The sequence below is a fragment of the Hyperolius riggenbachi genome, chromosome 2 (assembly GCF_040937935.1).
Source record: "Hyperolius riggenbachi isolate aHypRig1 chromosome 2, aHypRig1.pri, whole genome shotgun sequence".
In the NCBI taxonomy this organism is placed as follows: domain Eukaryota; kingdom Metazoa; phylum Chordata; class Amphibia; order Anura; family Hyperoliidae; genus Hyperolius; species Hyperolius riggenbachi.
This window is the reverse complement of record NC_090647.1, coordinates 26,926,361-26,948,574: the sequence shown is the minus strand read 5'-3', so window position 1 is coordinate 26,948,574 and position 22,214 is coordinate 26,926,361. Positions and strand designations below refer to the sequence as shown.

General features: G+C 52.4%; 2 protein-coding genes across 2 annotated transcripts in view; both read left to right on the top strand.

The window, feature by feature from the left end:
• Positions 1–22,214, top strand: part of LOC137542918 (zinc finger BED domain-containing protein 4-like) — a 275,159-nt gene that overhangs the window by 10,223 nt on the left and 242,722 nt on the right. The window lies entirely within an intron of this gene.
• Positions 14,849–22,214, top strand: part of LOC137545399 (talin-1-like) — an 86,774-nt gene continuing 79,408 nt past the window's right edge. Inside the window, exon 1 of the mRNA XM_068266582.1 lies at positions 14,849–14,991. Coding sequence (XP_068122683.1) covers positions 14,933–14,991 — 59 coding nt within the window. The 5' untranslated portion in view covers positions 14,849–14,932. The remainder of the gene's footprint in view (positions 14,992–22,214) is intronic.

Here is a 22,214-nt window from a genome sequence, read left to right as displayed (position 1 = left end):
CCTACACAGCTTATATGTCTGCAGGTCCCTCCCAGAGGTCCTCCCCCTACACAGCTTATATGTCTGCAGGTCCCTCCCAGAGGTCTCCCCCCCCCCCACACACACAGCTTATATGTCTGCAGGTCCCTCCCAGAGGTCCCCCCCCCCTACAGCTTATATGTCTGCAGGTCCATCCCAGAGGTCACCCCCCCTACAGCTTATATGTCTGCAGGTCCATCCCAGAGGTCCCCCCCCCCTCACACAGCTTATATGTCTGCAGGTCCATCCCAGAGGTCCCCCCCCCCTCACACAGCTTATATGTCTGCAGGTCCATCCCAGAGGTCCCCCCCAGCTTATATGTCTGCAGGTCCCTCCAGAGGTCTCCCCCTACAGCTTATATGTCTGCAGGTCCATCCCAGAGGTCCTCCCCCTACAGCTTATATGTCTGCAGGTCCATCCCAGAGGTCCCCCCCCCCTCACACAGCTTATATGTCTGCAGGTCCATCCCAGAGGCCCTCCCCCCTACACAGCTTATATGTCTGCAGGTCCCTCCCAGAGGTCCCCCCTCCCCCTACACAGCTTATATGTCTGCAGGTCACTCCCAGAGGTCCCCCCCTACAGCTTATATGTCTGCAGGTCCATCCCAGAGGTCCCCCCCCCCCTCACACAGCTTATATGTCTGCAGGTCCCTCCCAGAGGTCACCCCCCCCTACACAGCTTATATGTCTGCAGGTCCATCCCAGAGGTCCCCCCCCCTCACACAGCTTATATGTCTGCAGGTCCCTCCCAGAGGTCCCCCCCTACAGCTTATATGTCTGCAGGTCCCTCCCAGAGGTCCCCCCCTACAGCTTATATGTCTGCAGGTCCCTCCCAGAGGTCCCCCCCTCACACAGCTTATATGTCTGCAGGTCCATCCCAGAGGCTCCCCCCCCCCCTACAGCTTATATGTCTGCAGGTCCCTCCCAGAGGTCCCCCCCCCTACACAGCTTATATGTCTGCAGGTCCCTCCCAGAGGTCCCCCCCCTCACACAGCTTATATGTCTGCAGGTCCATCCCAGAGGTCCTCCCCCTACAGCTTATATGTCTGCAGGTCCCTCCCAGAGGTCTCCCCCCTACACAGCTTATATGTCTGCAGGTCCCTCCCAGAGGCCCCCCCCCTACACAGCTTATATGTCTGCAGGTCCCTCCAGAGGTCTCCCCCTACAGCTTATATGTCTGCAGGTCCCTCCCAGAGGCCCCCCCCCTCACACAGCTTATATGTCTGCAGGTCCCTCCCAGAGGCCCCCCCCCCTACACAGCTTATATGTCTGCAGGTCCCTCCCAGAGGTCCCCCCCTACAGCTTATATGTCTGCAGGTCCCTCCCAGAGGTCCCCCCCTCACACAGCTTATATGTCTGCAGGTCCATCCCAGAGGCTCCCCCCCCCCCCTACAGCTTATATGTCTGCAGGTCCCTCCCAGAGGTCCCCCCCCCTACACAGCTTATATGTCTGCAGGTCCCTCCCAGAGGTCTCCCCCTACAGCTTATATGTCTGCAGGTCCCTCCCAGAGGTCTCCCCCTACAGCTTATATGTCTGCAGGTCCCTCCCAGAGGTCTCCCCCCTACACAGCTTATATGTCTGCAGGTCCCTCCCAGAGGCCCCCCCCCTACACAGCTTATATGTCTGCAGGTCCCTCCCAGAGGTCTCCCCCTACAGCTTATATGTCTGCAGGTCCCTCCCAGAGGCCCCCCCCCTCACACAGCTTATATGTCTGCAGGTCCCTCCCAGAGGCCCCCCCCCCTACACAGCTTATATGTCTGCAGGTCCCTCCCAGAGGCCCCCCCCCCTACACAGCTTATATGTCTGCAGGTCCCTCCCAGAGGTCTCCCCCTACAGCTTATATGTCTGCAGGTCCCTCCCAGAGGCCCCCCCCCTCACACAGCTTATATGTCTGCAGGTCCCTCCCAGAGGTCTCCCCCTACAGCTTATATGTCTGCAGGTCCCTCCCAGAGGTCTCCCCCTACAGCTTATATGTCTGCAGGTCCCTCCCAGAGGTCTCCCCCCTACACAGCTTATATGTCTGCAGGTCCCTCCCAGAGGCCCCCCCCCTACACAGCTTATATGTCTGCAGGTCCCTCCCAGAGGTCTCCCCCTACAGCTTATATGTCTGCAGGTCCCTCCCAGAGGCCCCCCCCCCTCACACAGCTTATATGTCTGCAGGTCCCTCCCAGAGGCCCCCCCCTACACAGCTTATATGTCTGCAGGTCCCTCCCAGAGGCCCCCCCCCTACACAGCTTATATGTCTGCAGGTCCCTCCCAGAGGTCCTCCCCCCCCCCCCCACAGCTTATGTCTGCAGGTCCATCCCAGAGGTCCTCCCCCCCCCCCCCTACAGCTTATATGTCTGCAGGTCCATCCCAGAGGTCCCCCCCCCTCACACAGCTTATGTCTGCAGGTCCATCCCAGAGGTCCTCCCCCCCCCCTACAGCTTATATGTCTGCAGGTCCCTCCCAGAGCCCCCCCCCCTCACACAGCTTATATGTCTGCAGGTCCATACCAGAGGTCCTCCCCCTACACAGCTTATATGTCTGCAGGTCCCTCCCAGAGGTCCTCCCCCTACACAGCTTATATGTCTGCAGGTCCCTCCCAGAGGTCTCCCCCCCCCACACACACACAGCTTATATGTCTGCAGGTCCCTCCCAGAGGTCCCCCCCCCCTACAGCTTATATGTCTGCAGGTCCATCCCAGAGGTCACCCCCCCTACAGCTTATATGTCTGCAGGTCCATCCCAGAGGTCCCCCCCCCCTCACACAGCTTATATGTCTGCAGGTCCATCCCAGAGGTCCCCCCCCCTCACACAGCTTATATGTCTGCAGGTCCATCCCAGAGGTCCCCCCCCAGCTTATATGTCTGCAGGTCCCTCCCAGAGGTCTCCCCCTACAGCTTATATGTCTGCAGGTCCATCCCAGAGGTCCTCCCCCTACAGCTTATATGTCTGCAGGTCCATCCCAGAGGTCCCCCCCCCCTCACACAGCTTATATGTCTGCAGGTCCATCCCAGAGGTCCCCCCCCCTCACACAGCTTATATGTCTGCAGGTCCATCCCAGAGGTCCCCCCCCAGCTTATATGTCTGCAGGTCCCTCCCAGAGGTCTCCCCCTACAGCTTATATGTCTGCAGGTCCATCCCAGAGGTCCTCCCCCTACAGCTTATATGTCTGCAGGTCCATCCCAGAGGTCCCCCCCCCCTCACACAGCTTATATGTCTGCAGGTCCATCCCAGAGGCCCCCCCCCCTACACAGCTTATATGTCTGCAGGTCCCTCCCAGAGGTCCCCCCTCCCCCTACACAGCTTATATGTCTGCAGGTCACTCCCAGAGGTCCCCCCCTACAGCTTATATGTCTGCAGGTCCATCCCAGAGGTCCCCCCCCCCTCACACAGCTTATATGTCTGCAGGTCCCTCCCAGAGGTCACCCCCCCCTACACAGCTTATATGTCTGCAGGTCCATCCCAGAGGTCCCCCCCCCTCACACAGCTTATATGTCTGCAGGTCCCTCCCAGAGGTCCCCCCCTACAGCTTATATGTCTGCAGGTCCCTCCCAGAGGTCCCCCCCTACAGCTTATATGTCTGCAGGTCCCTCCCAGAGGTCCCCCCCTCACACAGCTTATATGTCTGCAGGTCCATCCCAGAGGCTCCCCCCCCCCTACAGCTTATATGTCTGCAGGTCCCTCCCAGAGGTCCCCCCCCCTACACAGCTTATATGTCTGCAGGTCCCTCCCAGAGGTCCCCCCCCTCACACAGCTTATATGTCTGCAGGTCCATCCCAGAGGTCCTCCCCCTACAGCTTATATGTCTGCAGGTCCCTCCCAGAGGTCTCCCCCCTACACAGCTTATATGTCTGCAGGTCCCTCCCAGAGGCCCCCCCCCTACACAGCTTATATGTCTGCAGGTCCCTCCCAGAGGTCTCCCCCTACAGCTTATATGTCTGCAGGTCCCTCCCAGAGGCCCCCCCCCTCACACAGCTTATATGTCTGCAGGTCCCTCCCAGAGGCCCCCCCCCCTACACAGCTTATATGTCTGCAGGTCCCTCCCAGAGGTCCCCCCCTACAGCTTATATGTCTGCAGGTCCCTCCCAGAGGTCCCCCCCTCACACAGCTTATATGTCTGCAGGTCCATCCCAGAGGCTCCCCCCCCCCCTACAGCTTATATGTCTGCAGGTCCCTCCCAGAGGTCCCCCCCCCTACACAGCTTATATGTCTGCAGGTCCCTCCCAGAGGTCTCCCCCTACAGCTTATATGTCTGCAGGTCCCTCCCAGAGGTCTCCCCCTACAGCTTATATGTCTGCAGGTCCCTCCCAGAGGTCTCCCCCCTACACAGCTTATATGTCTGCAGGTCCCTCCCAGAGGCCCCCCCCCTACACAGCTTATATGTCTGCAGGTCCCTCCCAGAGGTCTCCCCCTACAGCTTATATGTCTGCAGGTCCCTCCCAGAGGCCCCCCCCCTCACACAGCTTATATGTCTGCAGGTCCCTCCCAGAGGCCCCCCCCCCTACACAGCTTATATGTCTGCAGGTCCCTCCCAGAGGCCCCCCCCCTACACAGCTTATATGTCTGCAGGTCCCTCCCAGAGGTCTCCCCCTACAGCTTATATGTCTGCAGGTCCCTCCCAGAGGCCCCCCCCCTCACACAGCTTATATGTCTGCAGGTCCCTCCCAGAGGTCTCCCCCTACAGCTTATATGTCTGCAGGTCCCTCCCAGAGGTCTCCCCCTACAGCTTATATGTCTGCAGGTCCCTCCCAGAGGTCTCCCCCCTACACAGCTTATATGTCTGCAGGTCCCTCCCAGAGGCCCCCCCCCTACACAGCTTATATGTCTGCAGGTCCCTCCCAGAGGTCTCCCCCTACAGCTTATATGTCTGCAGGTCCCTCCCAGAGGCCCCCCCCCCTCACACAGCTTATATGTCTGCAGGTCCCTCCCAGAGGCCCCCCCCTACACAGCTTATATGTCTGCAGGTCCCTCCCAGAGGCCCCCCCCCTACACAGCTTATATGTCTGCAGGTCCCTCCCAGAGGTCCTCCCCCCCCCCCACAGCTTATGTCTGCAGGTCCATCCCAGAGGTCCTCCCCCCCCCCCTACAGCTTATATGTCTGCAGGTCCATCCCAGAGGTCCCCCCCCCTCACACAGCTTATGTCTGCAGGTCCATCCCAGAGGTCCTCCCCCCCCCCCCCTACAGCTTATATGTCTGCAGGTCCCTCCCAGAGCCCCCCCCCCCTCACACAGCTTATATGTCTGCAGGTCCATACCAGAGGTCCTCCCCCTACACAGCTTATATGTCTGCAGGTCCCTCCCAGAGGTCCTCCCCCTACACAGCTTATATGTCTGCAGGTCCCTCCCAGAGGTCTCCCCCCCCCCCCACACACACAGCTTATATGTCTGCAGGTCCCTCCCAGAGGTCCCCCCCCCCTACAGCTTATATGTCTGCAGGTCCATCCCAGAGGTCACCCCCCCTACAGCTTATATGTCTGCAGGTCCATCCCAGAGGTCCCCCCCCCCTCACACAGCTTATATGTCTGCAGGTCCATCCCAGAGGTCCCCCCCCCTCACACAGCTTATATGTCTGCAGGTCCATCCCAGAGGTCCCCCCCCAGCTTATATGTCTGCAGGTCCCTCCCAGAGGTCTCCCCCTACAGCTTATATGTCTGCAGGTCCATCCCAGAGGTCCTCCCCCTACAGCTTATATGTCTGCAGGTCCATCCCAGAGGTCCCCACCCCCTCACACAGCTTATATGTCTGCAGGTCCATCCCAGAGGCCCCCCCCCCTACACAGCTTATATGTCTGCAGGTCCCTCCCAGAGGTCCCCCCTCCCCCTACACAGCTTATATGTCTGCAGGTCACTCCCAGAGGTCCCCCCCTACAGCTTATATGTCTGCAGGTCCATCCCAGAGGTCCCCCCCCCCTCACACAGCTTATATGTCTGCAGGTCCCTCCCAGAGGTCACCCCCCCCTACACAGCTTATATGTCTGCAGGTCCATCCCAGAGGTCCCCCCCCCTCACACAGCTTATATGTCTGCAGGTCCCTCCCAGAGGTCCCCCCCTACAGCTTATATGTCTGCAGGTCCCTCCCAGAGGTCCCCCCCTACAGCTTATATGTCTGCAGGTCCCTCCCAGAGGTCCCCCCCTCACACAGCTTATATGTCTGCAGGTCCATCCCAGAGGCTCCCCCCCCCCCCTACAGCTTATATGTCTGCAGGTCCCTCCCAGAGGTCCCCCCCCCTACACAGCTTATATGTCTGCAGGTCCCTCCCAGAGGTCCCCCCCCTCACACAGCTTATATGTCTGCAGGTCCATCCCAGAGGTCCTCCCCCTACAGCTTATATGTCTGCAGGTCCCTCCCAGAGGTCCTCCCCCTCACACAGCTTATATGTCTGCAAGTCCATCCCAGAGGTCCCCCTCACACAGCTTATATGTCTGCAGGTCCCTCCCAGAGGTCCTCCCCCTCACACAGCTTATATGTCTGCAAGTCCATCCCAGAGGTCCCCCTCACACAGCTTATATGTCTGCAAGTCCATCCCAGAGGTCCTCCCCCTCACACAGCTTATATGTCTGCAGGTCCCTCCCAGAGGTCCCCCTCACACAGCTTATATGTCTGCAGGTCCCTCCCAGAGGTCCTCCCCCCTACACAGCTTATATGTCTGCAGGTCACTCCCAGAGGTCCTCCCCCTACACAGCTTATATGTCTGCAGGTCCCTCCCAGAGGTCCTCCCCCTCACACAGCTTATATGTCTGCAAGTCCATCCCAGAGGTCCTCCCCCCCCCCTACAGCTTATGTCTGCAGGTCCCTCCCAGAGGTCCTCCCCCCCCCCTACAGCTTATATGTCTGCAGGTCCCTCCCAGAGGTCCTCCCCCTACAGCTTATATGTCTGCAGGTCCCTCCCAGAGGCCCTCCCCCTCACACAGCTTGTATGTCTGCAAGTCCATCCCAGAGGTCCTCCCCCCCCCCCCCCTACAGCTTATATGTCTGCAGGTCCATCCCAGAGGTCACCCCCCCCTACAGCTTATATGTCTGCAGGTCCCTCCCAGAGGTCCTCCCCCTACACAGCTTATGTCTGCAGGTCCCTCCCAGAGGTCACCCCCCTCACACAGCTTATATGTCTGCAGGTCCCTCCCAGAGGTCCTCCCCCTCACACAGCTTATATGTCTGCAGGTCCCTCCCAGAGGTCCCCCCCCCCCTCACACAGCTTATATGTCTGCAGGTCCCTCCCAGAGGTCCTCCCCCTCACACAGCTTATATGTCTGCAGGTCCATCCCAGAGGTCCTCCCCCTCACACAGCTTATATGTCTGCAAGTCCATCCCAGAGGTCCTCCCCCCCCCCTACAGCTTATGTCTGCAGGTCCCTCCCAGAGGTCCTCCCCCTACACAGCTTATGTCTGCAGGTCCCTCCCAGAGGTCCCCCCCTCACACAGCTTATATGTCTGCAGGTCCATCCCAGAGGTCCTCCCCCCTACACAGCTTATATGTCTGCAGGTCCCTCCCAGAGGTCCTCCCCCTACACAGCTTATATGTCTGCAGGTCCTCCCCCTACACAGCTTATATGTCTGCAGGTCCCTCCCAGAGGTCCCCCCTCCCCCTACACAGCTTATATGTCTGCAGGTCCATCCCAGAGGCTCCCCCCCCCCCCACAGCTTATATGTCTGCAGGTCCCTCCCAGAGGTCCTCCCCCTACAGCTTATATGTCTGCAGGTCCATCCCAGAGGTCCTCCCCCTACACAGCTTATATGTCTGCAGGTCCCTCCCAGAGGTCCTCCCCCTACACAGCTTATGTCTGCAGGTCCCTCCCAGAGGTCCCCCCCCCTACACAGCTTATATGTCTGCAGGTCCATCCCAGAGGTCCCCCCCCCTACACAGCTTATATGTCTGCAGGTCCCTCCCAGAGGTCCCCCCTCCCCCTACACAGCTTATATGTCTGCAGGTCCATCCCAGAGGCTCCCCCCCCCCACAGCTTATATGTCTGCAGGTCCCTCCCAGAGGTCCTCCCCCTACAGCTTATATGTCTGCAGGTCCATCCCAGAGGTCCCCCCCCCCCCCCTCACACAGCTTATGTCTGCAGGTCCCTCCCAGAGGTCCCCCCCCCATAGCTTATATGTCTGCAGGTCCCTCCCAGAGGTCCCCCCCCCCTCACACAGCTTATATGTCTGCAGGTCCATCCCAGAGGTCCCTCCCCCTACACAGCTTATATGTCTGCAGGTCCATCCCAGAGGCTCCCCCCCCCCCCACAGCTTATATGTCTGCAGGTCCCTCCCAGAGGTCCTCCCCCTACAGCTTATATGTCTGCAGGTCCCTCCCAGAGGTCCCCCCCTACAGCTTATATGTCTGCAGGTCCATCCCAGAGGTCCTCCCCCTCACACAGCTTATATGTCTGCAGGTCCCTCCCAGAGGTCCCCCCCCCTCACACAGCTTATATGTCTGCAGGTCCCTCCCAGAGGTCCCCCCCCCCCCTACAGCTTATATGTCTGCAGGTCCCTCCCAGAGGTCCCCCCCTACACAGCTTATATGTCTGCAGGTCCCTCCCAGAGGTCCCCCCCCCCTCACACAGCTTATATGTCTGCAGGTCCATCCCAGAGGTCTCCCCCCCCTACAGCTTATATGTCTGCAGGTCCCTCCCAGAGGTCCTCCCCTACACAGCTTATGTCTGCAGGTCCCTCCCAGAGGTCCTCCCCTACACAGCTTATATGTCTGCAGGTCCATCCCAGAGGTCTCCCCCCCCTACAGCTTATATGTCTGCAGGTCCCTCCCAGAGGTCCTCCCCCTCACACAGCTTATATGTCTGCAAGTCCCTCCCAGAGGTCCCCCCCAAACAGCTTATATGTCTGCAGGTCCCTCCCAGAGGTCCCCCCCAGCTTATGTCTGCAGGTCCCTCCCAGAGGTCCTCCCCCTACACAGCTTATATGTCTGCAGGTCCCTCCCAGAGGTCCTCCCCCCCCCCCTCACACAGCTTATATGTCTGCAGGTCCCTCCCAGAGGTCCCCCCCCCCTACAGCTTATATGTCTGCAGGTCCCTCCCAGAGGTCCTCCCCCTACACAGCTTATGTCTGCAGGTCCCTCTCAGAGGTCCTCCCCCTACAGCTTATATGTCTGCAGGTCCATCCCAGAGGTCCCCCCCTACAGCTTATATGTCTGCAGGTCCCTCCCAGAGGTCCCCCCCCCTCACACAGCTTATATGTCTGCAGGTCCCTCCCAGAGGTCCTCCCCCTACACAGCTTATGTCTGCAGGTCCCTCCCAGAGGTCCTCCCCCTACACAGCTTATGTCTGCAGGTCCCTCCCAGAGGTCCTCCCCCTACACAGCTTATATGTCTGCAGGTCCCTCCCAGAGGTCCTCCCCCTACACAGCTTATGTCTGCAGGTCCCTCCCAGAGGTCCCCCCCCCCCTCACACAGCTTATATGTCTGCAGGTCCCTCCCAGAGGTCCTCCCCCTCACACAGCTTACATGTCTGCAGGTCCCTCCCAGAGGTCCCCCCCTACACAGCTTATATGTCTGCAGGTCCCTCCCAGAGGTCCCCTCCCCCTACACAGCTTATATGTCTGCAGGTCCATCCCAGAGGTCCTCCCCCTACACAACTTATATGTCTGCAGGTCCCTCCCAGAGGTCCCCCCCCCCCTACAGCTTATATGTCTGCAGGTCCATCCCAGAGGTCCCCCACCCTACACAGCTTATATGTCTGCAGGTCCATACCAGAGGTCCCCCCCCCCCACAGCTTATATGTCTGCAGGTCCCTCCCAGAGGTCCTCCCCCTACAGCTTATATGTCTGCAGGTCCCTCCCAGAGGTCCCCCCCCTCACACAGCTTATATGTCTGCAGGTCCCTCCCAGAGGTCCTCCCCCTACACAGCTTATATGTCTGCAGGTCCCTCCCAGAGGTCCTCCCCCTACACAGCTTATATGTCTGCAGGTCCATCCCAGAGGTCCTCCCCCTACACAGCTTATATGTCTGCAGGTCCCTCCCAGAGGTCCCCCCCCTCACACAGCTTATATGTCTGCAGGTCCCTCCCAGAGGTCCTCCCCCTACACAGCTTATATGTCTGCAGGTCCCTCCCAGAGGTCCCCCCCCTACACAGCTTATATGTCTGCAGGTCACTCCCAGAGGTCTCCCCCTACACAGCTTATATGTCTGCAGGTCACTCCCAGAGGTCCTCCCCCTACACAGCTTATATGTCTGCAGGTCCATCCCAGAGGTCCTCCCCCTACACAGCTTATATGTCTGCAGGTCCATCCCAGAGGTCCTCCCCCTACACAGCTTATATGTCTGCAGGTCCCTCCCAGAGGTCCTCCCCCTACAGCTTATATGTCTGCAGGTCCCTCCCAGAGGTCCCCCCCCTCACACAGCTTATATGTCTGCAGGTCCCTCCCAGAGGTCCTCCCCCTACACAGCTTATATGTCTGCAGGTCCCTCCCAGAGGTCCCCCCCCTCACACAGCTTATATGTCTGCAGGTCCATCCCAGAGGTCCTCCCCCTACACAGCTTATATGTCTGCAGGTCCCTCCCAGAGGTCCCCCCCCTACACAGCTTATATGTCTGCAGGTCCATCCCAGAGGTCCTCCCCCTACACAGCTTATATGTCTGCAAGTCCATGTCTCCCCCCCCCACACACACACACAGCTTACGTCTGCAGGTCCATGCCAGAGGTCACCCCCCCTCCCCCTACACAGCTTATATGTCTGCAGGTCCCTCCCAGAGGTCACCCCCCCCTTCCCCCTCCCCCCTCTCCAGCTCATACAGTGCTGCCCATAATTATTCATACCTCTGGCAAATTTTGACTTAAAGTTACTTTTATTCAACTAGCAAGTAATTTTTTGCCGGGAAATGACATCGGTGTCTCCCAAAAGATATTAGGACAACGAACAAGAAGCATTATTGTGGGGAAAAACATTTCTCAACTTTTATTTACATTTGAGCAAAAAGTGTCCAGTCCAAAATTATTCCTACCCTTCTCAATAATCAATAGTAAAGCCTTGATTGGCTATTTACAGCAATCACACGCTTCCTGTAATTGCAGACCAGCTTTTTGCATGTCTCCACAGGTATTTTTGCCCATTCATCTTTAGCAATGACCTCCAAATCTTTCAGGTTGGAGGGTCTTCTTGCCATCACCCTGATGTTTAGCTCCCTCCACAGATTCTCTATTGGAGTTAAGTCAGGACTCTGGTTGGGACACTCCAAAATGTTAATGTTGTCTGCTAACCATTTCTTCACCACTTTTGCTGTGTGTTTTGTGTCATAGTCATGCTGAAATGTCCACTGGTGCCCAAAGCCAAGTTTCTCTGCAGACTGCCTGATGTTGTTGTTGAGAATCCTCATGTATTGCTCTTTTTTCATGGTGCCGTTTACTGTGATTAGGTTCCCTGGTCCATTGGCTGAAAAACACCCCCAAAGCATTAGATTGCCACCACCATGTGTGACAGCGGGGATGGTGTTCTTTGGGTTGAAGCCTTCTCCTTTTTTTTACACCAAATGAAGGAAACATCATTGTGACCAAACAATTACATTTGTGTTTCATCTGACATAACACAGAAGACCAGAAGTCTTCTTCTTTGTCCAGATCAGCATTTGCAAAGGCCAAGTGAGCTTTTGTGTGCCTTATCTGGAGAAGTGGCGTCCTCCTTGTTCTGCATCCGTGGAAACCAGTAGTGTGCAGTGTCTGTTGGATTGTCTGCCTTGAGACATTGCCACCAGCAGAGCCCAGATTCACCAGGATGGCCTTGGTGGTGATCCTTGGATTCTTTATCACCTCTCTCACTATCCTCCTGGCCAGGACAGGTGTCACTTTTGGCTTCTGACCACATCCTCTGAGATTTCCCACAGTGCAGAACATCTTGTATTTTTAATAATACGTTGCACTGTAGCCGCTGGAACTGGAAAACATTTAGAAATGGCCTTGTAACCCTTTCCTGACTTGTGAGCAGCCACAATGCGCAGCTGCAGGTCCTCACTGAGCTCCTATGTATTATGCTGGGTATACACCATACAACTTTCTGTTAAGGTAGCCATACACTGGTCGATTTGCCATTAGATCGACCAACTGACAGATCCCTATCTGATCGAATCTGATCAGAGAGGGATTGTATGGCTGCCTTTACTGCAAACAGATTGTGAATCGGTTTCAGCCTGAAACCGATCACGATCTGTGGAGCCGCCGCTGCCGCCTGTCAACCCCCCCCCCCCTCCCCCCCCCCCCCCGTATACATTACCTGAAGCTGGCTCCGGGTCCTCTTCTCCGCGCTGCACGCATCCCAGCGTACACTGTGTCACTCCATGACCAGGAAGTTCAAATAGAGCGCCCTCTACTTGAACTTCCTGGTCCCTGGAGTGACACAGGAAGTTAATGTACGCTGGGATGGAAGCGCGGAGAAGACGCAGAGAAGATGCCCGGGAGCCAGCGTCAGGTAATGTATACCTGATCGTATCGGCCGACACTAACGACGCGCTCCCTACCCGCGGGCGATCGAGGGTAATTTCCCGCACGGCGCGATCGACGGACCGATCCGATTTCGGGAGGAAATTAGACCGGCGGGTGCGTTTACCGCGAACGATTGGCAGCAGATTCGATCCCAGTGATCGAATCTGCTGTCGGCACGGCCGCAAATCGGGCCAGTGTATGGCCAGCTTTAGATTCTCTGTTAGATTTACTGTGATTAGATTTTTTTCTGTAGAGACTGGACATTGTCCCCGGTTGCAGTGTCCTCTGGTTATCTCCTGCTGAGTAGAACAATGCCTAATTGCTCGGTAGATAGATGGTTAGATAGATCATTTCCAACATGTTGGAAATTATCTATCTGGCAGATAAATCTAATGCTGGGCATACACGGTTAGTTCTTATCAATCGAGCCACTGATGGCTCAATTGATGAGATCCAACCTGTCCGATCACCGCGGTGGATCGATAGCGCGCTCATTCCCAGCGGGAGGACAATAGAAAAAAAACGAAGCGCTGATAAGAAGCGCCTGCGGGGACAAGCGGGAATCGATCCACGCGGACGAGCGGTGATGCGCCGGCATCGAGCCGCTGGCTTAATACCGGCGCATAAACGAACCGTGTATGCCCAGCATAACAGAAAATCTAACATAAAATTGTATTGTGTATTCCCAGCATTATGCTGGGGATACACGGTATGTTTCTGTACCGTGTATCGAGCCTCTGATGCTGGGAGCTGATAGCCCGGCGGATCGCTCAGAAACAGCCGTATCAGTCCGCCGACAGTGCGTACACACACCGGACTGTCGTCCAGTCCGGCATGGGTACGGACCTTTACTTGCTGGTTGAATAAAAGTAAGTCAAAATTTGCCAGGGGTATGGATAATTATGGGCAGCACTGTGTATATGGGAGGGATAATGTATGTCTGCAGGTCCAGTCTAGTAATTCTTGCAACCTCTGGCTGTCTTTCAGTTTCCTCCCACATCCCAAATACATACAGAAAAGTTAATTGGCTTCCCCTTAAATTGGCCCTAGACTATAATACACTACACGATACATACACTACATGACACATTTATAGACACATGACTATGGTAGGGATTAGATTGTAAGCTCAATGACATGACTATGTACTCTGTAAAGTGCTGCAGAGGATGTCAGTGCTATATAAATACATAATAATAATATGGTAGGACATTAGACTATGACTATGGTAGTAACATTGGAAGCCCCTCTGAGGACAGTCAGTGACATGACTATGTACTCTATACTGTGCTGCAGAAGATGTCAGTGCTATATAAATACATAATAATAATATGGTAGGACATTAGACTATGACTATGGTAGGATTAGAGTGTCAGCTCCTCTGAGGACAGTCAGTGACATGACTATGTACTCTGTAATGTGCTGCAGGAGATGTCAGTGCTATATAAATACATAATGATAATATGGTAGGACATTACACTATGACTATGGTAGGATTAGAGTGTAAGCTCCTCTGAGGACAGTCAGTGACATGACTATGTACTCTGTAAAGTGCTGCAGAAGATGTCAGTGCTATAAAAATACATAATAATAATATGGTAGGACATTACACTATGACTATAGTAGGATTAGAGTGTGAGCTCCTCTGAGGACAGTCAGTGACATGACTATGTACTCTGTAAAGTGCTGCAGAAGATGTCAGTGCTATATAAATACATAATAATAATAATATGGTAGGACATTACACTATGACTATGGTAGGATTAGAGTGTGAGCTCCTCTGAGGACAGTCAGTGACATGACTATGTACTCTGTAATGTGCTGCAGAAGATGTCAGTGCTATATAAATACATAATAATAATATGGTAGGACATTAGACTATGACTATGGTAGGATTAGAGTGTAAGCTCCTCTGAGGACAGTCAGTGACATGACTATGTACTCTGTAAAGTGCTGCAGAAGATGTCAGTGCTATATAAATACATAATAATTATATGGTAGGACATTACACTATGACTATGGTATAAGATGTCGGCGCTATATAAATACATAATAATAGCTTGGTTAGGGTTTCTCCTTCCATTTTTAGTGACCCTCCAGTCCTGCGTACAGCTTCTGCCCTGATCCTCAGCAGCGATAACCTTTCCTAGTCATGTTCATCCTTGTGATCTGGTGTTGTGTTCCTCTCTGGACAGATTGGCTCTCACATCAAGCAGCGAGTCCAGGAATTAGGTCATGGCTGCTCCCTGCTGGTCACTAAAGCTGGCGCCCTCCAGTGTTGCCCGACAGACAGCTACACCAAGAAGGAGCTGATAGACTGTGCCCGGCGTGTGTCAGAGAAGGTGAGTCCCTCTGGCGGTAGGGCCTCCTTGTTGTGCGGTCTGTGTGTGACCGAGTCATTGTGTCCCCTCAGGTCTCCCATGTCCTGGCTGCTCTACAAGCAGGAAACCGAGGCACTCAGGCTTGTATCACGGCCGCCAGCGCGGTGTCTGGCATCATCGCCGACCTGGACACCACCATCATGTTTGCCACCGCCGGAACGCTGAACCGGGAAAACGCCGAAACCTTTGCAGATCACCGGTAATGATAAAATATATCTGTGTGTCTGTGATGTACAGCAGGAGATCTGCACTGATAACCAGTGTGACTGCCTCTCCTACTCTATCAATAAAGTGCTGAGACAGAGACAGTGCAGGTATAACTGGCAACAACTGACCTATTCTATTCATTATTATTTATTGTATCTATAAAGCGCCAACATATTACACAGCGCTGCACAATAAATATATACAATGATAGAAGAATGACAGACCTAACAAAGTTATACAAGGCAAACGGTACAAGATACATGATCATGTGATTTGGGCTGGTTAGGTAGGTCCAGTAATACAAATACTTGGCTGTCATAGGAAAGGAGCACACAATCATGTAGAATACACTAGGGAAGGGAGAGGGTACAAGATACATGATCATGTGATTTGGGCTGGTTAGGTAGGCCCAGTAATACAAGTACGAGGCTCTCATAGGAAAGGAGCACACGATCATGTAGAATACACTAGGGAAGGGAGAGGGTACAAGATACATGATCATGTGATTTGGGCTGGTTAGGTAGGCCCAGTAATACCAGTAGGAGGCAGTCATAGGAAAGGAGCACACGTATCATGTAGAATACACTAGGGAAGGGAGAGGGTACAAGATACATGATCATGTGATTTGGGCTGGTTAGGTACGTCCAGTAATACAAGTACAGGCAGTCATAGGAAAGGAGCACATGATCCTGTAGAATACACTAGGGAAGGGAGAGGGTACAAGATACATGATCATGTGATTTGGGCTGGTTAGGTACGTCCAGTAATACAAGTACATGCTGTCATAGGAAAGGAGCACACAATCATGTAGAATACACTAGGGAAGGGAGAGGGTACAAGATACATGATCATGTGATTTGGGCTGGTTAGGTAGGCCCAGTAATTCCAGTAGGAGGCAGTCATAGGAAAGGAGCACACGTATCATGTAGAATACACTAGGGAAGGGAGAGGGTACAAGATACATGATCATGTGATTTGGGCTGGTTAGGTACGTCCAGTAATACAAGTACAGGCAGTCATAGGAAAGGAGCACATGATCCTGTAGAATACACTAGGGAAGGGAGAGGGTACAAGATACATGATCATGTGATTTGGGCTGGTTAGGTACGTCCAGTAATACAAGTACATGCTGTCATAGGAAAGGAGCACACAATCATGTAGAATACACTAGGGAAGGGAGAGGGTACAAGATACATGATCATGTGATTTGGGCTGGTTAGGTACGTCCAGTAATACAAGTACAGGCAGTCATAGGAAAGGAGCACATGATCCTGTAGAATACACTAGGGAAGGGAGAGGGTACAAGAGACATGATCATGTGATTTGGGCTGGTTAGGTAGGTCCAGTAATACAAGTACAGGCTGTCATAGGAAAGGAGCACACGATCATGTAGAATACACTAGGGAAGGGAGAGGATACAAGATACATGATCATGTGATTTGGGCTGGTTAGGTAGGTCCAGTTATACAAGTATGAGGCTGTCATAGGAAAGGAGCACACGGTCATGTAGAATACACTAGGGAAGGGAGAGGATACAAGATACATGATCATGTGATTTGGGCTGGTTAGGTAGGTCCAGTTATACAAGTATGAGGCTGTCATAGGAAAGGAGCACACGGTCATGTAGAATACACTAGGGAAGAGAGAGGGTACAAGATACATGATCATGTGATTTGGGCTGGTTAGGTAGGTCCAGTTATACAAGTACGAGGCTGTCCTAGGAAAGGAGCACATGATCATGTAGAATACACTAGGGAAGAGAGAGGGTACAAGATACATGATCATGTGATTTGGGCTGGTTAGGTAGGTCCAGTAATACAAGTACGAGGCAGTCATAGGAAAGGAGCACACAATCATGTAGAATACACTAGGGAAGGGAGAGGGTACAAGATACATGATCATGCAATATGGGCTGGTTAGGTAGGCCCAGTAATACAAGTACAAGGCTGTCATAGGAAAGGAGCACACAATCATGTAGAATACACTAGGGAAGGGAGAGGGAACAAGATACATGATCATGTGATTTGGACTGGTTAGGTAGGTCCAGTAATACAAGTACGAGGCTGTCCTAGGAAAGGAGCACACAATCATGTAGAATACACTAGGGAAGGGAGAGGGTACAAGATACAGGATCATGTGATTTGGGCTGGTTAGGTAGGCCCAGTAATACAAGTACGAGGCAGTCATAGGAAAGGAGCACACAATCATGTAGAATACACCAGGGAAGGGGGAGGGTACAAGATGCATGATCACGTGATTTGGACTGGTTAGGTAGGTCCAGTAATACAAGTACAGGCAGTCATAGGAAAGGAGCACACGATCATGTAGAATACACTAGGGAAGGGAGAGGGTACAAGATACATGATCATGTGATTTGGGCTGGTTAGGTAGGCCCAGTAATACAAGTACAGGCTGTCATAGGAAAGGAGCACACGACCATGTAGAATACACTAGGGAAGGGAGAGGGTACAAGATACACGATCATGTGATTTGGGCTGGTTAGGTGGGTCCAGTAATACAAGTACGAGGCAGTCATAGGAAAGGAGCAACAATCATGTAGAATACACTAGGGAAGGGAGAGGGTACAAGATACATGATCATGTGGTTTGGGCTGGTTAGGTAGGTCCAGTAATACAAGTACAGGCTGTCATAGGAAAGGAGCACACGATCATGTAGAATACACTAGGGAAGGGAGAGGGTACAAGATACATGATCATGTGATTTGGGCTGGTTAGGTAGGCCCAGTAATACAAGTACGAGGCTGTCATAGGAAAGGAGCACATGATCATGTAGAATACACTAGGGAAGGGAGAGGGTACAAGATACATGATCATGTGATTTGGGTTGGTTAGGTAGGTCCAGTAATACAAGTACGAGGCAGTCATAGGAAAGGAGCACACCATCATGTAGAATACACTAGGGAAGGGAGAGGGTACAAGATACAGGATCATGTGATTTGGGCTGGTTAGGTAGGCCCAGTAATACAAGTACGAGGCAGTCATAGGAAAGGAGCACACCATCATGTAGAATACACCAGGGAAGGGAGAGGGTACAGCTTACATGATCATGTGGTTTGGGTTGGTTAGGTAGGCCCAGTAATACAAGTATGAGGCTGTCCTAGGAAAGGAGCACACGATCATGTAGAATACACTAGGGAAGGGAGAGGGTACAAGATATATGATCATGTGATTTGGGTTGGTTAGGTAGGTCCAGTAATACAAGTAGGAGGCTGTCATAGGAAAGGAGCACACGATCATGTAGAATACACCAGGGAAGGGAGAGGGTACAAGATACATGATCATGTGATTTGAGCTGGTTAGGTAGGTCCAGTATTACAAGTACGAGTCTGTCCTAGGAAAGGAGCACACGGTCATGTAGAATACACTAGGGAAGGGAGAGGGGGCAAGATACATGATCATGTGATTTGGGCTGGTTAGGTAGGTCCAGTAATACAAGTTCAGGCAGTCATAGGAAAGGAGCACACGATCATGTAGAATACACTAGGGAAGGGAGAGGGTACAAGATACATGATCATGTGATTTGGGCTGGTTAGGTAGGCCCAGTAATACAAGTACAGGCTGTCATAGGAAAGGAGCACACGTATCATGTAGAATACACCAGGGAAGGGAGAGGGTACAAGATACATGATCATGTGATTTGGGCTGGTTAGGTAGGCCCAGTAATACAAGTACAGGCTGTCATAGGAAAGGAGCACATGATCATGTAGAATACACCAGGGAAGGGAGAGGGTACAAGATACATGATCATGTGATTTGGGCTGGTTAGGTAGGCCCAGTAATACAGGTACGAGGCTGTCATAGGAAAGGAGCACACGGTCATGTAGAATACACTAGGGAAGGGAGAGGGTACAAGATACATGATCATGTGATTTGGGCTGGTTAGGTAGGTCCAGTAATACAAGTACGAGGCTGTCATAGGAAAGGAGCACACAATCATGTAGAATACACCAGGGAAGGGAGAGGGTACAAGATACATGACCATGTGGTTTGGGCTGGTTAGGTAGGTCCAGTAATACAAGTTCAGGCAGTCATAGGAAAGGAGCACGCGATCATGTAGAATACACTAGGGAAGGGAGAGGGTACAAGATACATGATCCTGTGATTTGGGCTGGTTAGGTAGGCCCAGTAATACAAGTACGAGGCTGTCATAGGAAAGGAGCACACGATCATGTAGAATACACTAGGGAAGGGAGAGGGTACAAGATACATGATCATGTGATTTGGGCTGGTTAAGTAGGCCCAGTAATACAAGTACAGGCTGTCATAGGAAAGGAGCACACGTATCATGTAGAATACACCAGGGAAGGGAGAGGGTACAAGATACATGATCATGTGATTTGGGCTGGTGAGGTAGGCCCAGTAATACAAGTACAGGCTATCATAGGAAAGGAGCACACGATCATGTAGAATACACCAGGGAAGGGAGAGGGTACAAGATACATGATCATGTGATTTGGGCTGGTTAGGTAGGTCCAGTAATACAAGTACAGGCTGTCATAGGAAAGGAGCACACGATCATGTAGAATACACTAGGGAAGGGAGAGGGTACAGCTTACATGATCATGTGGTTTGGGTTGGTTAGGTAGGCCCAGTAATACAAGTATGAGGCTGTCATAGGAAAGGAGCACACAATCATGTAGAATACACTAGGGAAGGGAGAGGGTACAAGATACATGATCATGTGATTTGGGCTGGTTAGGTAGGCCCAGTAATACAAGTACGAGGCTGTCATAGGAAAGGAGCACACCATCATGTAGAATACACTAGGGAAGGGAGAGGGTACAAGATACATGATCATGTGATTTGGGCTGGTTAGGTAGGCCCAGTAATACAAGTACGGAGCTATCGAAGGAAAGGAGCACACCATCATGTAGAATACACTAGGGAACGGAGAGGGTACAAGATACATGATCACGTGATTTGGGCTGGTTAGGTAGGCCCAGTAATACAAGTACAGGCTGTCATAGGAAAGGAGCACACGATCATGTAGAGTACACTAGGGAAGGGAGAGGGTACAAGATACAGGATCATGTGATTTGGGCTGGTTAGGTAGGTCCAGTAATACAAGTACGAGGATGTCATAGGAAAGGAGCACACAATCATGTAGGATACACTAGGGAAGGGAGAGGGTACAAGATACATGATCATGTGATTTGGGTTGGTTAGGTAGGTCCAGTAATACAAGTACGAGGCTGTCATAGGAAAGGAGCACACAATCGTGTAGAATACACTAGGGAAGGGAGAGGGTACAAGATACATGATCATGCAATATGGGCTGGTTAGGTAGGTCCAGTAATACAAGTACGAGGCTGTCATAGGAAAGGAGCACACAATCGTGTAGAATACACTAGGGAAGGGAGAGGGTACAAGATACATGATCATGTGATTTGGGCTGGTTAGGTAGGTCCAGTAATACAAGTACGAGGCTGTCATAGGAAAGGAGCACACAATCGTGTAGAATACACTAGGGAAGAGAGAGGGTACAAGATACATGATCATGCAATATGGGCTGGTTAGGTAGGTCCAGTAATACAAGTATGAGGCAGTCATAGGAAAGGAGCACACGATCATGTAGAATACACTAGGGAAGGGAGAGGGAACAAGATACATGATCATGTGATTTGGGCTGGTTAGGTAGTTCCAGTAATACAAGTACGAGGCAGCCATAGGAAAGGAGCACACGATCATGTAGAATACACTAGGGAAGGGAGAGGGAACAAGATACATGATCATGTGATTTGGGCTGGTTAGGTAGGTCCAGTAATACAAGTACAGGCTGTCATAGGAAAGGAGCACACCATCATGTAGAATACACTAGGAAAGGGAGAGGGTACAAGATACATGATCATGTGATTTGGGCTGGTTAGGTAGGCCCAGTAATACAAGTACGAGGCGGTCATAGGACAGGAGCACACGATCATATAGAATACACTAGGGAAGGGAGAGGGTACAAGATACATGATCATGTGATTTGGGCTGGTTAGGTAGGCCCAGTAATACAAGTACGAGGCTGTCATAGGAAAGCAGCACACAATCATGTGGAATACACTAGGGAAGGGAGAGGGTACAAGATACATGATCATGTGATTTGGTGCTGGTTAGGTAGGTCCAGTAATACAAGTACGAGGCTGTCATAGGAAAGGAGCACACAATCGTGTAGAATACACTAGGGAAGGGAGAGGGTACAAGATACATGATCATGTGATTTGGGCTGGTTAGGTAGGTCCAGTAATACAAGTACGAGGCTGTCATAGGAAAGGAGCACACAATCGTGTAGAATACACTAGGGAAGGGAGAGGGTACAAGATACATGATCACGTGATTTGGACTGGTTAGGTAGGTCCAGTAATACAAGTACAGGCAGTCATAGGAAAGGAGCACACGATCATGTAGAATACACTAGGGAAGGGAGAGGGTACAAGATACACGATCATGTGATTTGGGCTGGTTAGGTGGGTCCAGTAATACAAGTACGAGGCAGTCATAGGAAAGGAGCAACAATCATGTAGAATACACTAGGGAAGGGAGAGGGTACAAGATACATGATCATGTGATTTGGGCTGGTTAGGTAGGCCCAGTAATACAAGTACGAGGCTGTCATAGGAAAGGAGCACATGATCATGTAGAATACACTAGGGAAGGGAGAGGGTACAAGATACATGATCATGTGATTTGGGTTGGTTAGGTAGGTCCAGTAATACAAGTACGAGGCAGTCATAGGAAAGGAGCACACCATCATGTAGAATACACTAGGGAAGGGAGAGGGTACAAGATACAGGATCATGTGATTTGGGCTGGTTAGGTAGGCCCAGTAATACAAGTACGAGGCAGTCATAGGAAAGGAGCACACCATCATGTAGAATACACCAGGGAAGGGAGAGGGTACAGCTTACATGATCATGTGGTTTGGGTTGGTTAGGTAGGCCCAGTAATACAAGTATGAGGCTGTCCTAGGAAAGGAGCACACGATCATGTAGAATACACTAGGGAAGGGAGAGGGTACAAGATATATGATCATGTGATTTGGGTTGGTTAGGTAGGTCCAGTAATACAAGTAGGAGGCTGTCATAGGAAAGGAGCACACGATCATGTAGAATACACCAGGGAAGGGAGAGGGTACAAGATACATGATCATGTGATTTGAGCTGGTTAGGTAGGTCCAGTATTACAAGTACGAGTCTGTCCTAGGAAAGGA